Source organism: Marmota marmota, unplaced genomic scaffold, assembly GCF_001458135.2.
Source record: "Marmota marmota marmota unplaced genomic scaffold, marMar, whole genome shotgun sequence".
NCBI lineage: Eukaryota > Metazoa > Chordata > Mammalia > Rodentia > Sciuridae > Marmota > Marmota marmota.
In genome coordinates this window covers 7,235,087-7,247,946 of record NW_026000026.1, presented here as the reverse complement: position 1 = coordinate 7,247,946, position 12,860 = coordinate 7,235,087, and the positions used below count along the sequence as shown (strand labels likewise).

General features: G+C 62.3%; 1 protein-coding gene and 3 long non-coding RNA genes across 8 annotated transcripts in view; 1 reads left to right on the top strand and 3 right to left on the bottom strand.

The window, feature by feature from the left end:
• The window catches only part of LOC125618961, a 5,861-nt gene extending 3,943 nt beyond the window's left edge, over nucleotides 1-1,918 (bottom strand). For 2 of the 4 annotated variants that reach the window (XR_007350356.1, XR_007350359.1), the window contains exons 1-5: nucleotides 1,412-1,671; nucleotides 979-1,153; nucleotides 663-855; nucleotides 470-578; nucleotides 101-223 (exon numbers count right to left, since the gene is read on the bottom strand). This is a non-coding gene — a long non-coding RNA (uncharacterized LOC125618961). The other 2 variants (XR_007350358.1, XR_007350357.1) reach the window with 2 other exon arrangements.
• On the top strand, nucleotides 1-3,890 carry LOC125618963. Of its 2 annotated transcripts, none has more exons than XR_007350361.1 (3): nucleotides 1-103; nucleotides 491-666; nucleotides 1,617-2,900. It is a non-coding gene; the product is annotated as an uncharacterized LOC125618963 (long non-coding RNA). The 2 variants fall into 2 exon arrangements; XR_007350362.1 differs by lacking the exon at nucleotides 1-103 and adding an exon at nucleotides 3,748-3,890 and having other exon boundaries at nucleotides 540-666; nucleotides 1,617-3,395.
• A 3,464-nt stretch (nucleotides 3,891-7,354) lies between these two features.
• Nucleotides 7,355-8,895, bottom strand: LOC125619207 (translation initiation factor IF-2-like). Its single transcript, XM_048811940.1, has 3 exons — nucleotides 8,760-8,895; nucleotides 8,230-8,585; nucleotides 7,355-7,945 (listed from the first exon to the last, which is right to left on the bottom strand). Exons 1-3 carry the CDS (start codon nucleotides 8,893-8,895, stop codon nucleotides 7,469-7,471), a joined length of 969 nt encoding a protein of 322 aa, XP_048667897.1. The 3' UTR covers nucleotides 7,355-7,468.
• An 88-nt stretch (nucleotides 8,896-8,983) lies between these two features.
• Nucleotides 8,984-12,860, bottom strand: part of LOC125618962 — a 7,580-nt gene continuing 3,703 nt past the window's right edge. Inside the window, exon 2 of the long non-coding RNA XR_007350360.1 lies at nucleotides 8,984-10,434. This is a non-coding gene — a long non-coding RNA (uncharacterized LOC125618962). The remainder of the gene's footprint in view (nucleotides 10,435-12,860) is intronic.

Below are 12,860 nucleotides of genomic sequence, written 5' to 3'. Positions count from 1 at the left end.
CTCTCTAAGCCTCCTCAGCTGGGGGACTGGACGCTGTCCCGCTGGCCTCCCCACGTCCAGCCTGGCCTCTCCTGTGTGTTCCCACAGGAGCCGAGCAAACCTGGTAAAAGCTGAATGGAGCAGGCGCAGTCATCCCAGGGCTCCGGAGGACGGGGCGGGAGGGTCGCGAGTTCAAAGTCAGCCTCAGCAGTGAGGCGCTAAGGAGCTCAGTGAGACTCTGTCGCTAAAGAAAATGCAAAATAGGGCTGGGATGTGGCTCAGGGGTCGAGTGCCCCTGGGTTCAATGCCTGATACCCCCCCAAAAAAGCTAAATGGAATCTGGCCTGCCCTGACTCACCCCAGCCACCTGTACTTCAGGGACAAGGGGACCCGCCCCTCCCCTCCCACTGGGCTGTACCTGTCACAGGCTGTCTTCACCCCTCCCCAGAATGCCAGCCCGCTGAGGATGGAGGTCTTGCTTGTCACTCACTCCTGTGTCCCTGGATCTTAGAGCAGAGCCTGGCGCACGCTGGTGCCCAGAGCCAGTTGGTGAATGTGCACAAGCGCGTCCCTGAGGACCCTGAGCAGAAGGGAGGACCCTGGGAAGAGGAAGAGAGAAGGTCTTATAAAGCGCCTACTGTGTGCCGCAGACCCTTCTCACTCCCATCACCTGCAGGACTCACACAGGTGAGGAAACGGAGCGCCCGCCTCGGATGCACAGAGCCTCCTCTCTCCAGGGCTGGAGTGACAGTGACAAGGAGCTGGGCATCTATCGGGTGTCAGGCTGACAGGGAGGCCGTGCCTCCAGAGGGGGGGGCAGTGCTCAGCTTGGCCACACGGCCCCCCGGTCAGCCTGGGGCCTGGGGGGGTCCCTTCCTGGGTGTCAACAGGACATGACAGGGACACTCAGGAGCAGCTCTGTGCCTGCCAGGCTCCCAGGGCCTTCTGCAGACACGCCCCTGACCCTAGCTTGTCCCTCCAAGGGAAGCTGAGGCTCACCCGGTGTTGGTGTGGCCAGGGACACGCAGGCAGCCCGGGGAAGGAGCACTATGACACCAGATTCGGGATGAGGTCACCTTTCGAGGAGGGAGGGGCTGCCCGTGGGGGAGGGCACGTCCGCCACATCCTCCCTTGGAGGTGGGACGCGGTTGCTCCAGCTGCCTTCTGAACCTTTCTGCAAGTTGAAAATAATAGTCCCCAACAGCAAGTGGCCGCAGAGCCACATCACACAGAGTGACTAACAGTGGACACAGGCCAGCCTTCAGCCAACCCTGATGCTGAAGCCAGCTGGGCCTGAGGCCCCTCCCTGCACCCCTCAGTCTCCGGCCCGCCCATCTCAGTGACGCAGCTGTGGTGGCGTTTGGCAAGTGGGGCTGCCCAGGGTGACAACAGCCAGGCTCCCTCCGGCCCGCCAGCCCCTCCTCGACCCTACCTTGCATCCTGGTGCCATCACCATGGTTTTGCAAGTGTGTTCAGTGACCACAAAGTCAGGTCCTGTCTGTGTTGGTCACGGCCCTCCCAGGACTAGTACACAGTTGGTGCTCAATAAATGTCTGCAGGATGAGCCAACCAGAGCTGAGCAGAGCAACTGCGAACTGCACTGGCTTATTCCACCCCGTCCCCGCCCTCCCTCCCAGGTAGTGACTGAGCACCTACCACGCGCCAAAGTCCCTGACCCCCTGGAGCCGAGTGGTGCCGCGACCCCAGGGAGCAGGTGCAGATGGGCAGCTGCAGAGGGGGCGGGGGAGGGTCCCATGCCACCTCCCAAGAGCGGGGAGGGGGGCGGCTCACCCACACCTTTATGCAGCAGGGGACGCACGGGTTACCAGGCACAGACTGGGGACCTATGGGGACCTTCAGGGAGCAGGAAACACGCTGTGAAAGAGGAAACCCTTGGTGCTGAGCAAGTGCAGGCTGGCCTCGCCCTTCAGCCGGGAAGGTCCTGAGGAAGTGAGCTGTGCCCTTGCCGGGCCCCTACCGGCGGATCCAGAGCCTGGGAGGAACAGCGTCCCCTTCCTGGCAGGGCACAGCTGGGCAAAGGCCGGACGCGTCACCCCGCCCCTGGAAGCTGGTGGCTGGTGGAAACGCCCTGCCTTGGCTGTGTCCCCTGGGGAAGGTGCTCCAGGCAGGCTGCCCGTGCGTCCTGTGGCGACCCCTTCCCCTGGACCGCGGCTCCCCCAGGCCACCCAAAGCAGCAGGCGCTCAGGGAAGCATCCAAGGAGCCCCCGACTCAGCGAGCCTCAGTGTCCTCATCTGCAAGGGGCACAGTGATGCCTGGCCTGCCCAGTGGGCAAGAGGACATCTCTAGGGCCCTCCCTTACCCTGGGTCCTCAGGATCCCTGGAAACCACCGTCTCTGGGACTGGGGTGGGAAGGAGATGACGGGGGCAGCCCAGACTCCTCAGCTCCAGACCCTGAGTCAGGGGACCCTGAGGGCCTTGGCAGGAAGTGACCCGGAGCCTCACGTACAACGGAAGGAAACTGAGGTACTCGCAGGCTCAGGCTGTCAGCCGCTGTGCTACGCCTCGGCCCAGGCTCCACGGTGTCCTCCAACAGCCCCAGGGGAGCAGGCAAGGCCGACTCGGAGACGGAGATGCAGCTGGAGGCCACAGCACCAGTTAATGGGGAGCAGGCAGCGGCTGACCAGACGCCAGAGCAGGCAGCTTAGGCCTGTCCCCTGCAGGAGGAGGAGGATGGACGAGGGGCCTGGGTCAGCTCCACGTTCAGCACCCTGGGTGGCCCAGGGCAGCTTGCAGAAGCCCAGCCCAGCCCCGCCCAGCAACCTGCAGGTACCAGGTCCAGCCAGAGAGGACGCCAGGCCAGCCACCAGGCAACAATAAACGTGAGCGGGTTAAACGGGTCTGTTAAAAGCAGAGACTCTCACATTAGACCAAAAACCAAATGAATATGTGCTGAACCATCTGTTTCAGGTCCCGTTTTAGATTCTCATGGCAGGGCTGGGGAGGAGGCGCCACCATAGAGCACGTGCCCAGCGTGCAGGGGGCCCTGGGTTTGATCCAGCACCACCCACCCCGCCCCCCACCCAGATCTCACCTGTTCAGGAAGGGGATCCGGGAGAGTCCTGCGGTGTGAGGCCTGGATGGAGCCTGAGGAGTGGAGACGCGGGGCCTGGGGTAGCTGGATAACAGGTGCCCCAGAGCGCAAAGTGGACAGGCCTGCGGCCAGGCCAGGCAGGTCAACGTGGACATGAGCTGGGTCTGGTTTGTCCAGAGCTGAGGGCAGCCACTGATCCTGGCTCTCCCAGCGACCCCCAATGGACTATGGGCCTTCCCGGCCAGGGGCCTTCCTCCTGCCCCAGAGGCCTCAAGGTGGCCGACCCCAATGTCCCCACTGGGAAGAAGACCCACCAGGAGTGATGGTGCCAGGCGCTGACGCTTCATCAAGTTCTGTGGTCAGGTTGGGTTCTCTTCTCTTTTCATGTCTGGGTGTGCGTGTGCTCGTGTGTGTGTGTGCACGTGTGTGCACGTGTGTGTGTGTGTGTGTGCACGTGTGTGTGTGATCACGGGGGATTGGAACTTCATCCCCAGCCCTCCCCGTTGGTCTTTCACCAGGGATCGAACGCGGGGAGCTAACCTCTGAGCCACTCCCCAGCCCTTTTTATATTTTATTTAGAGGCAGGGCCTCCCTGAGTTGCTGAGGCTGGCCTCGAACTTGCAGTCCTCCTGCCTTAGCCTGCCACGTACGTCACCAGGATCACATGCCTGTGCCACCACACCCAGACTCAAGTTCGTTTTTTCCCATTTTACAGATAATAAAACTGAGGCTCAGAGAGACGAGGGATCTGCCCAGGGTTACAGATCCAGTGCAGGGCTGAGTTTGAACTCAGTGTACTGGACACTGTCCTTGTGGCTGACCGCACCTTGGAAGTGGCAGAGACCACAGAGACTGGAAGATAGCTGGTGAGGTCAGTGTCGGGCCCTGGTGACCCCGCCCTTGGGGCAGTGGCTTCAGTGCTGAGCAGGCAGCTTCTTAACGGGTCTGTGGTGAGCCATTGACAGAGGAGGAGACTGAGGCTCAGAGTGGGGAGGTGACCATCTTGGTCGTGGCCTGAGCCCTCCCGTGGGCCTGGCACTGGGTGTGTTCAGTGAATGGTGACCCCCCTAGGAAGGGCCAGCTGAGGAGGTGGAGACCTGGGTTGGGGTGGGAACAGGAGCAGGGACACCAGGATAATCAAACGGACAGTGGGCCTGGGACCCAGGACTTGGGGCTCCTGGCCCTGCCCCTCATGGCGCTCCAGACATTCCTGAGGGGCCTGGGCCGTGGGAAGACCCTGCGTCTATCTCATCAGGCCTCACGGAGGTCCTGCCCCAACCAACAGGAAGTGCCAGGCAGACCCCACCCCCACCAGGCCGTGGGAAGCGCTGGGACTGCAGGGCTCCCAGCTCGCGCAGCCTCAGTGGGGCTGTGTGACCTTGGGCAAGGCCTTTGCCCTCTCTGGGCTTTGCTCTCCCCATTTCTAATCACAGGCTCCAGGACAGAGATGCTGTGCCACCTCTGGATGTGTGACCTTGGGCAGTGGCCGGGCCCCTCTGAAGCCTAGCTCCCTCTTTTGCACCTGGGGGACAGTGCCCACACCTGGGGACAGTGCCCACGGTGCATGCTCTCTCCCGGGAGCCAGGGTCATCCCACTCAGAGCGTCCGGAGTGACCTCGGGGCCCTCTGGCCAGGCGCCAGCTTCCTGGGCTCAGGACCACGCAGCTCTCTCCCCGCCTCACTCCCCTCCGTGAAGGAGGCAGAGCCGGGATCTGGGCCACATCTGTGTGGCCCTGGGGATCCTCTGGCAGGAGCAGGGAGGTGGCGGGAGGTGGCGGGACCCTGCATAGGACCTACAGCTGTGGCTCCTGGTCAGTGTCTCCTTCCTGTGAGGGAGGACAAGCTGGACGTGGCAGAGGGAGACGGTGGTCAGGACTGGACCCCACCTCCTGGGGGCATGCAGAGCGCTAAGTGGGGACAGGGTGGCGGGAGGTGGGCCTGGAGTGTGGGTGCTGTGGCTCCGTTCCCTCTTTAGGGTCCTCCAGGCGAAGAAGCTGTGCTCTAGGTGTCGGCCTTCTGGGCCTGGTCCCCACACCTTCCCAGCCGGAGCCATCTCAGCAAGCCACAACCCCACGGAGGTGGATGAGCCTGGAAGATCAGAGAAGCTCAGCGACTTGCCTGAGGTCACACAGCAGTGTGGCAGATGCCTCCCAGGCCTTCCCTGGGAACCTCTGAAGTCCCAAGTGTGAGTGGAAGGAAGCCACCTGCCACTTGCATGCTGGAGGCATGAGTCCCAGACCCTGAAGAAACTTGGGGAAAGTCAGACACCAGGGAGATCCCTCTGAGGTCCCTTTGGGGTGCCAAGCTGCAGCTGGCTTCCATTTGGGGGCGTTGGTGCAGGATGCTCCCTGGGCAGAAAAGGGAGGCAGGCTCTGGGTGCACCCCAGGGGGGCGGGAGGCCCCACAGGTAAAGCAACACCCAGAGCACGGCCTGGTGAAGTGGGGTGCTATTGCCACCGTGGAGCACCCCTGTAATCCCAGCGGCTTGGGAGGCTGAGGCAGGAGGATCACAAGTTGAATGTCAGCCTCAGCAACTTAGGGACACCCTGTCTCGAAATAAAATATGAAAAGGGCTGGGGTGTGGCTCGGTGTTGGGCTTAATCCCAGGTACAAAACCACAAAACTCAGTCTCCTCATCCGTAAAGTGGGGGCGAGTCCCTTCCCAGAGGTCCACTGAGGACTCCCGAGTCGCCTCCGTCAAGCACCTGCTGGCACCTGGCTTCCTGCCTTCGCCGCCGTCCCGGCACCGGAGCAGAGGCGTTGGCCCCGGGAGCCTCAGTGGCTGCCTTCTCCCCTGTGGGGACTGGGACGCTGGACAAGTGCCGCAGGCCACAGCGCCTGCCTCCCAAGACCTGGTCCCCTCAGGCCGTCCCCACAGACCCCCGAGCCCTAGTGTCTCAGGACCTGGGGGTACAGGTCCTGCGGGGTCTGCGTGTGGGTTGGGCGTGCAGGGCACGGGGGCAGGGGACTGGACGTTATGGGTGGGACAGAAGCTGGGGAAGAGGCAGAGGAGGGTCTGACCCAGTTTCTCTGCCAAGTGTGGACTCGAGCAGGGGTGGGGACGGGGCCCAGGACGAGGCCACTGGAGGGAGGGAGGCTGACAAGGCTGGAGGGAGGGAGGCAGGGCGAAGCCTGGGCCCTCCCGTCCCCCTCAAGCTGAGGCCTGTCCCGAGCGGCAGCCGAGGAACGAGGCTCAGAGAGAGCTGGTGAGGCCAGGAGGCCCCAGGGCCTGGGCTGAGGTCACCTTGGGCTTCTTGCCCAGACCTGCCCTCCTGGCGCTGTAGTTGGGCAGGTGTGGGGACGCACTCCTGCACCCAGACCCCTGGTGAGCTTCATGTCCCTGAGAGCATGGACAAGCCACCAGCCTTCGCCAGGAGGGTGCCGCGGCGCACGCCTGTGAGCCCATCTCCTGGGGAGGCCGAGGCAGGAGGATGGCAAGTTCCAAGCCGGCCTCGGCAACTCAGTGAGGCCTGGGCCGCTCAGTGAGACCCGTCCCTAAAGAAAATATAAAAGGGCTGGGGACGCCCCGGTCTGGTCCCTGGTACCATCTTCATAAATCATGATGATGAAGTGCCATGGCCTGTGGCCTAGGTGCCACCATCAACCCGTCGTGGAGCTGGGGACAGAGGCTTGCACTTGGAGGAAGCTGAGTCGGCACCGGGGCCTCACGGTGGCCAGACTGGGCTCGGAGCCGCCAGGCCTCGGTCCCAGGTGGAGCGCCGGCCTCTTGGCCTCCCTGTGGGCGGGGCGGGCGGTCCTGGGGTCCATTCAGCGCCCCCAAGACGCGTGGGGACACCGGCCTGGAGCCTCAGGACCCTGCCCGGCCACGCCGAGCCCTGCGCTGGCCTGGGGAGGCTCCGCGTCCCAGGAGCTGGCCTGGGGCCCTGCAGACCCGCCGCTTTGATCAGCTTCGGGGCTGTTTGTGGAGCGGGCCCCGCCCCCCTGCCACCCGGCTGGGTCTCGTCACCAGCACTTGGAATATTAGCTGTCCCCGAGAGCCGCTGCAGGCCCCGGGCCCACTTCCTGCAGCCCACGCCCTGACCCTTGGCCTCTGCCCTGGGAACAGGCCCTGGGGGCCTCTGGTGACCGCCAGCAGATGCAAAGAAAAGCCCAGGCCCCCGGGTCCTGGCCCCGAAGTGGCCACCATCCACCCGCCCTCCCCAGGGTCCGGCGGGTGCTCTGGCCACCTCCCCAGAGACGCCTCCCTGGCCCGTCCCGCAGCCCTACCCCCACCCCCTGCGACAACCCTGCCCCGCCGCCCCTCCCTGCCTGGAGTCCCGCACCCCTGTCACCTGCTCACCCCTCCCCAGCACCCACTGGCCTCTGGCACACAGAAGGCGCTCAATAAATAACGTGAAAGGCCAGCTCTGGTGGGGACCAGCCCCCAGGGCCACCCGCCTGACTCCAGCCTCAGGAGCCTCCGGCCTGGAGAGGGGTCAGCCCCCAGGAGCAGGACCGGGTCCCCTGCCCAGGCCCCTTGGTGGGTCCCCAAGGCCCGCACTGCCCCTCCAGCCCCCAGCCTGCCAGTCACACCTGCATGGACGGCCCTGACTGGGAGCTGCCCGCACAGGTGTCCGACCAGACGGGCCGGTTCGGGGCGTGTGGGGGCTTTTGCCCAAGGGCCTGCTCGGGGTGCCAGGGCCACCTGCCTGCACCTGCCTGCACCTGCCACTCAGGCCACAAGCCCCGCCCCACAGGCCCGTGTCCTCCTCCCGCTGGGTGCTCTCTGACCTGGGACAGGTGCACTGCTGGGCCGGCCTCCCTCCAGCAGCCTCCTCCCCATGGCCAGCTGGGGACCTGCGAGCTGGATGCCTGGTGGGGGTGTGCAGACCGGCACCTGCTGGGGTGGGCCACTCCCTGCTCACCAACGATCCTGGAGGCAGCTGCTGTGGTGATCCCTGTTCTAGCTGAGGCTGTGGAGGTTCAGAAACAGAGAGGGCAGGACACTTGACCAGAATCACACAGCAAGCAGGATTCAAACCCCATTTGTGTTTTTCCTGTTTCTCCAACAGGTCTCTCCCTAGGGAGTAGATGCTGCTTCAGTCTTTGCTGAAAACCTACTATGTGCCAGGCATTTAGCCAGGACCATGCTCAGCAGACAGGGACCGGCAGAGCCCTGCACCAGGTCAGGGGATGGCATGGATTAGAAGGACACGGCCTCTGGAGCTGACCTCCCAGTGGGGGACACAGAACCCACCAGCAGAGGCGAACAGCGGTGAGCCAGGACAGGATGCGGCTGGCCCGCGGAGCTCCCCAGGAGCGGCGCTGGGGGAGGCCTGAAGGAGGAGGGGTCACCACGAGAGGAGAAGGAGGGAGCCGCAGGGCAGGGGGAAGGCAGGGGGGCAGGGAGGGTGCCCACAGCCAGGAGGACACCGGCCTCCAGCTTCCCTTCTGCAACCTGGGCCTGGGAGGAGCCGGGTCCTCGGCCCCTCCTGCTCTGGAGGCCTTGCTGGGCCTCTCCCCGAGCCCAGAGGCCAGGCAGGGAGGGCAATGGGAGCTGGAGCCGGAGTAGTGTCCCCTGTGACCTGGCCTCAGCGCTCTTTCCACTGTGGCCTGGGGCAGGCACGGGGTAGCCCAGTGGGAGCTCAGACCTGCAGGGTGCTGCCGGCCCAGAGCCCCAGAGCCTTCAGTGCCCCTGAGATTCAGAGCAAGGAGGCACCAGGGCTAGTCACTGCCCCCCAGATGGGAGCCTGGGGGGAACCCAGCATCCAAACTACCCCACCTCACAGAGAGGGTCAGAGAGGGCGAGACACTGGTCTGAGACCACACAGCTGGAAAGGAAAGTAGGCCTCTTAGACTTGCACCCAGCTCTGGCAGACTTGAGCTTCTTCCTCTCAGCCACAGCAGCCTCCCCACAGACCATTCTTTCATTTTTGTGTCCAAACAGCCCAGTGAGGTCAGTACTTGCCCTGGGCCTATTGCACTGAAGAGGATACAGGCTCAGAGAGAAGTAACTTGTCAGGACTTTTGCAAATTTATTCAGATTCTTATTGAGCACCTACTAATTGCCAGGCCAAAGTAGATGGACAGAGAGAGCAGAAAAAAATAAGCCTAACTTTTGTGACTCCCCACTACCCCATGGAAAGGGCACGTTAAATCTTCCAAGAAGTGATGCGCACTAAGCTCTACGGACAGGCTTGGGTTTCAACACCAGTAGTCACTTGCTGGCTGTGCAGCCTTGGGCAAAATACTTAACCTCTCTGTCTCTCAGTTTCCTCATATATAAAATGGGAGATGACGTAACACCTACCTTACAGGGTCGTGCACAGCGCTCGGCTGGCACGTGGGCTCTCTCATGACCTCAGTGTTGAGTGAGCCACGCCCTCAGCTAGATCCGATGTATCTGTGTCTTTCCGTGATTTCAGTTGTGAATGACAATGAAACTCACCCGCTGTGCCACTTTCATCAGCAATAATTCACCGAGTACCCCTGGCTCACCTGGCAGCCATGATCAGGGCCATCACAGGTTCCTTTATCCTTCAATCTTAATCACCAAGACCCATACCGCCAAGTCCCACGCCATGCTTCACAGTGAGACAGACAGACAGACGTCACAGAAAGTCTAAGAAAGGGCTCACCGTGGCCAAGGAGGCAGTTCTCAACTGGGGAGACAGACACCTACCTATCATCTCTGCAACTTGGAGGCCCAGGCAGGAGGCTCACAGGTTCAAGGCCAGCCTCAGCAACCTACCAAGAACCTACCTAAAACAACAAGGGCTGGGGTGTGGCTCAGTGGGAGCGCATCGCCCAGCAGGTGCAAGCCCTGGGATCCCCCAGCGCGTGCCACAGTGGGGGGCACTGCCGGGAGCAGGGAGGGCCACAAACACAGGGTCCCCGCAGGTGGTCAGCTGGGCGACAAGCCACCAAGCTGGACAGCAGGCAGTTTCGAAACGGGCCACATCAGTCAGGGAGATAGAGCTGGGCTGGAGCCCCGGGGACAGAGTCAGGAGTTGGTGGCCTGTCACTCTGTGACGCGCTTGCTGGATGGTCTGATAAGAGGCTGGGTCAGCGTGCCACTGACCGCAGTCCCAGGTGCCTCCCTTTACATGTTCTGGGGGAGGGTTGGTCGCCCGTGGGCTGCCGTGTCCGCAGCACGCCCGCCACCACGTGCCTCTGATCTCCTCTGAGAAGTTCAGGTGGCCACTGTCCCGACGTGATTGGTCCATTTATCCACGGTGCCTGACATTGTGCTGGGCAGGCGGGCTCTTCTCTCCAGGAAGTCCTGGGTGTTGAACCTGGTGGCGATCTGTGCCTCCTTCCGCCTGAGCACTGGGGCTCAAAACAGGTCAGCTGACAGGGCGCACTGCGTGATCCTAGCAGTTTGGGAGGCCGAGGCAGGAGGATGCCGAGTTCGAAGCCACAGTCAGCAATTGAGGGAGACCCTGACCGACTTAATGACAGCCTTAAAATAAAAAGTAAAAAGGAACGGAACGTGGCTCAGTGGGAAATCCTCTGGGTTCAATCCCCAGTACAAAAAAAAAAAAAAGAGTAGTTTAGGGCAAATGGCTACTTTATATACTTTTAAAATGGAAAACCCCAGCAGGCAGAGCCTGCTCTCCATATTCCTGTGTATCTGGAAACTGGGGACACAGAAATGACAGAGATGACACAGTCATGCCCCCGTGGGGGTCTGGGATTCTGACTCCCAAGACGTCAGCTATGGACCTGTTTCCAGGACCCCTCCTCCGGGAAGCCCTCCACGCGGCCCTGGCTGCCAGAACCGGCCTCACTCGGAGACCCTCTTGCCGACCCTCACACCCAGCTGCTCCAGCCACGGGAGCCCGGGCCGCTGGGCTGGGGCTGGCAGGGGCCCAGACACTGTCGGGGCGTCTCGTCCAGAGAGATCCTGGAGACACAGGAGACGGGAGGGTGCAGACAGGACAGTCCCTGCCTGGGCAGGCCCAGCTCCTCACCAGGCCTGGCCAGGGGGGAAGTGAACACAGGCGGGGGCCTTGGGACTCCTCTAGGAACATGGCACGCACCAACCTGTGACCCCACTGACCAGCAGAAACCCTGGACTGGAGGCCAAGGACCAAGCCAGCTCCGAGGGTCAGAGAAGGCTGGCTCGACCCCTCGGGGTTTGACAGTGTCCTTAGCCACAAGATTCTCAGCAAACTGCAGGCCTCCTGTTTCCCTGGTGAAGCCCACTCTCCTCTCCCGGCCGTCCCCGTGCCCGACTGCCTCCGCTCGGTCCCTGGACCACCTGCCCCGCACCTGCAGGCGCTGCCGTCACCTGACCCTCCTGGGCGTGGGGAATAGGGCAGCTGTGGGGCTCCAGGAAGGACCGGCCCCCAGAGCAGTCCTGGGGCAGTGCGCTTCACACCCTCTGGCTGGACGAACATCCCCTCTGACCACGGCAGGGTCTGCTGACTGGCCCCGGGCCTCTGTGCCCCCAGGCCTCTGCCCAGGGGTCTGCACCTTGCATATTTTGCAGATGAGTGTGAGTCTGTGGGCTCTGGGCTTTGGGGCTGTGCGTCTTGACTCGGCCTTCTCCTGGCTGTGTGGTCCTGAGCGGGGCCACCTCCACTGTCCAGTTTCATCCATGAGACCAGGTGTGGGCCCGCAGCAGAGCAGATCAAGAGGAGCCTCCCCGAGTGACATGAGGTCACGTCCCGGCCATGCGTGGACCTTTGGTCCTCACACAAGGATGAGGAGCCAGGGCACAGACGTTGAAGTGCGTGGCCAGGGCCACCTGGCCAGGAAGGGCAGGCCAAGACTTTTTGGGTTTGTTTTGTTTTGCTCGGGCTCTAGGATTTGAACTCACCACTGAGCCACATCCCAATTCCTTTCTTTCCTTGTTTTCTTTTTTTTTAATTTTGAGACAGGTTCTCACTAAATTGCGGAGACTGGGCCAAACTTGCAATCCTCCTGACTCAGCCTCCTGAGTTGCTGGGATTCCAGGCTTGCGCCACCCAGCTCAGCGAGGGGTCTCCTTTTAACCTGGATTAAATCCCGAGTGGTGCGAAACCTCTGCCTGAAGAACTGCGGCTGTGGCTCAGTGGTGGAGTACTCGCCCGCAGCCCTGAGGCTTGGCTCTGGGTTCAGGCTTCCAGCTGCAAACAGACAACAGAAACCCTGCCCGAGTGGGGCGCAGGGCGCAGGCCCGGAAGCCCTGCAACTCAGGAGGCCAGAGCAGGAGGATGGCAGGTTCAAAACCAGCCTCAGCGACTTGTTGAGGCCCCTTCTCAAAATCAAATATAAAAAAGGACTGGGGAGGGGCTGGGGCTGGGGCTCAGTGGCAGAGCGCTTGCCTGGCGCGTGCGAGGCCCTGGGTTCAATTCTCAGCACCACAGAAAAATGAATGAATAAAAATAAGGTCCATCAACATCTTAAAAAAAATAAAAAATAAAAGAAAGGGTGACATTGTTGATTTTTAAGATATCAACATCTTAAAAAATAAAAGATGTGGCTCAGAGGTAGAGCACCCTGGGTCCAATCCCTGGTACCAAAAAAAGGAGAGAGAGAGAGAGAGAGAGAGAGAGAGAGAGAGAGAGGCCAGCTGCAGAGGAAGTGCGCGAGAGAGGGAGGCAGAGAAGGGGTAAGGACGGCAGAGGCCGCTGCCCGTGACCCGGGGGAACAGGGACCCCCTCAGGCACCGCAGGGCCCCCTCACCTCTGACCTGGGGACCCTGTCTGAAGGCTGCCCTGGGACCTGGGCCCCCACCCTGCCAGGCCCTCCCCCGGTCTCCCTCCCGCCAGGTTGACAGCGGGAAGCTGTGACTCAGGAGCCCGGCCTCCTCCTGCCAGGACTCAGCCGCTGGGCTGCAGCCAGTGTGGCCAACCTCCAGTCCTGCCGCGGCCGGCACCTCCCTCCACAGAACGGGACCCT

Coding starts and splice junctions, on each gene's coding strand:
- LOC125619207 (XM_048811940.1), bottom strand. CDS start 8,895: ATGGTCTGTGGGGAGGCTGCTGTGGCTGAGAGGAAGAAGCTCAAGTCT. Junction 8,586..8,759: donor CGCCCTCTCTGACCCTCTCT/GTGAGGTGGGGT, acceptor TGCCTGCCCCAG/GCCACAGTGGAAAGAGCGCT. Junction 7,946..8,229: donor ACCGCTGTTCGCCTCTGCTG/GTGGGTTCTGTG, acceptor GAACCTCCACAG/CCTCAGCTAGAACAGGGATC.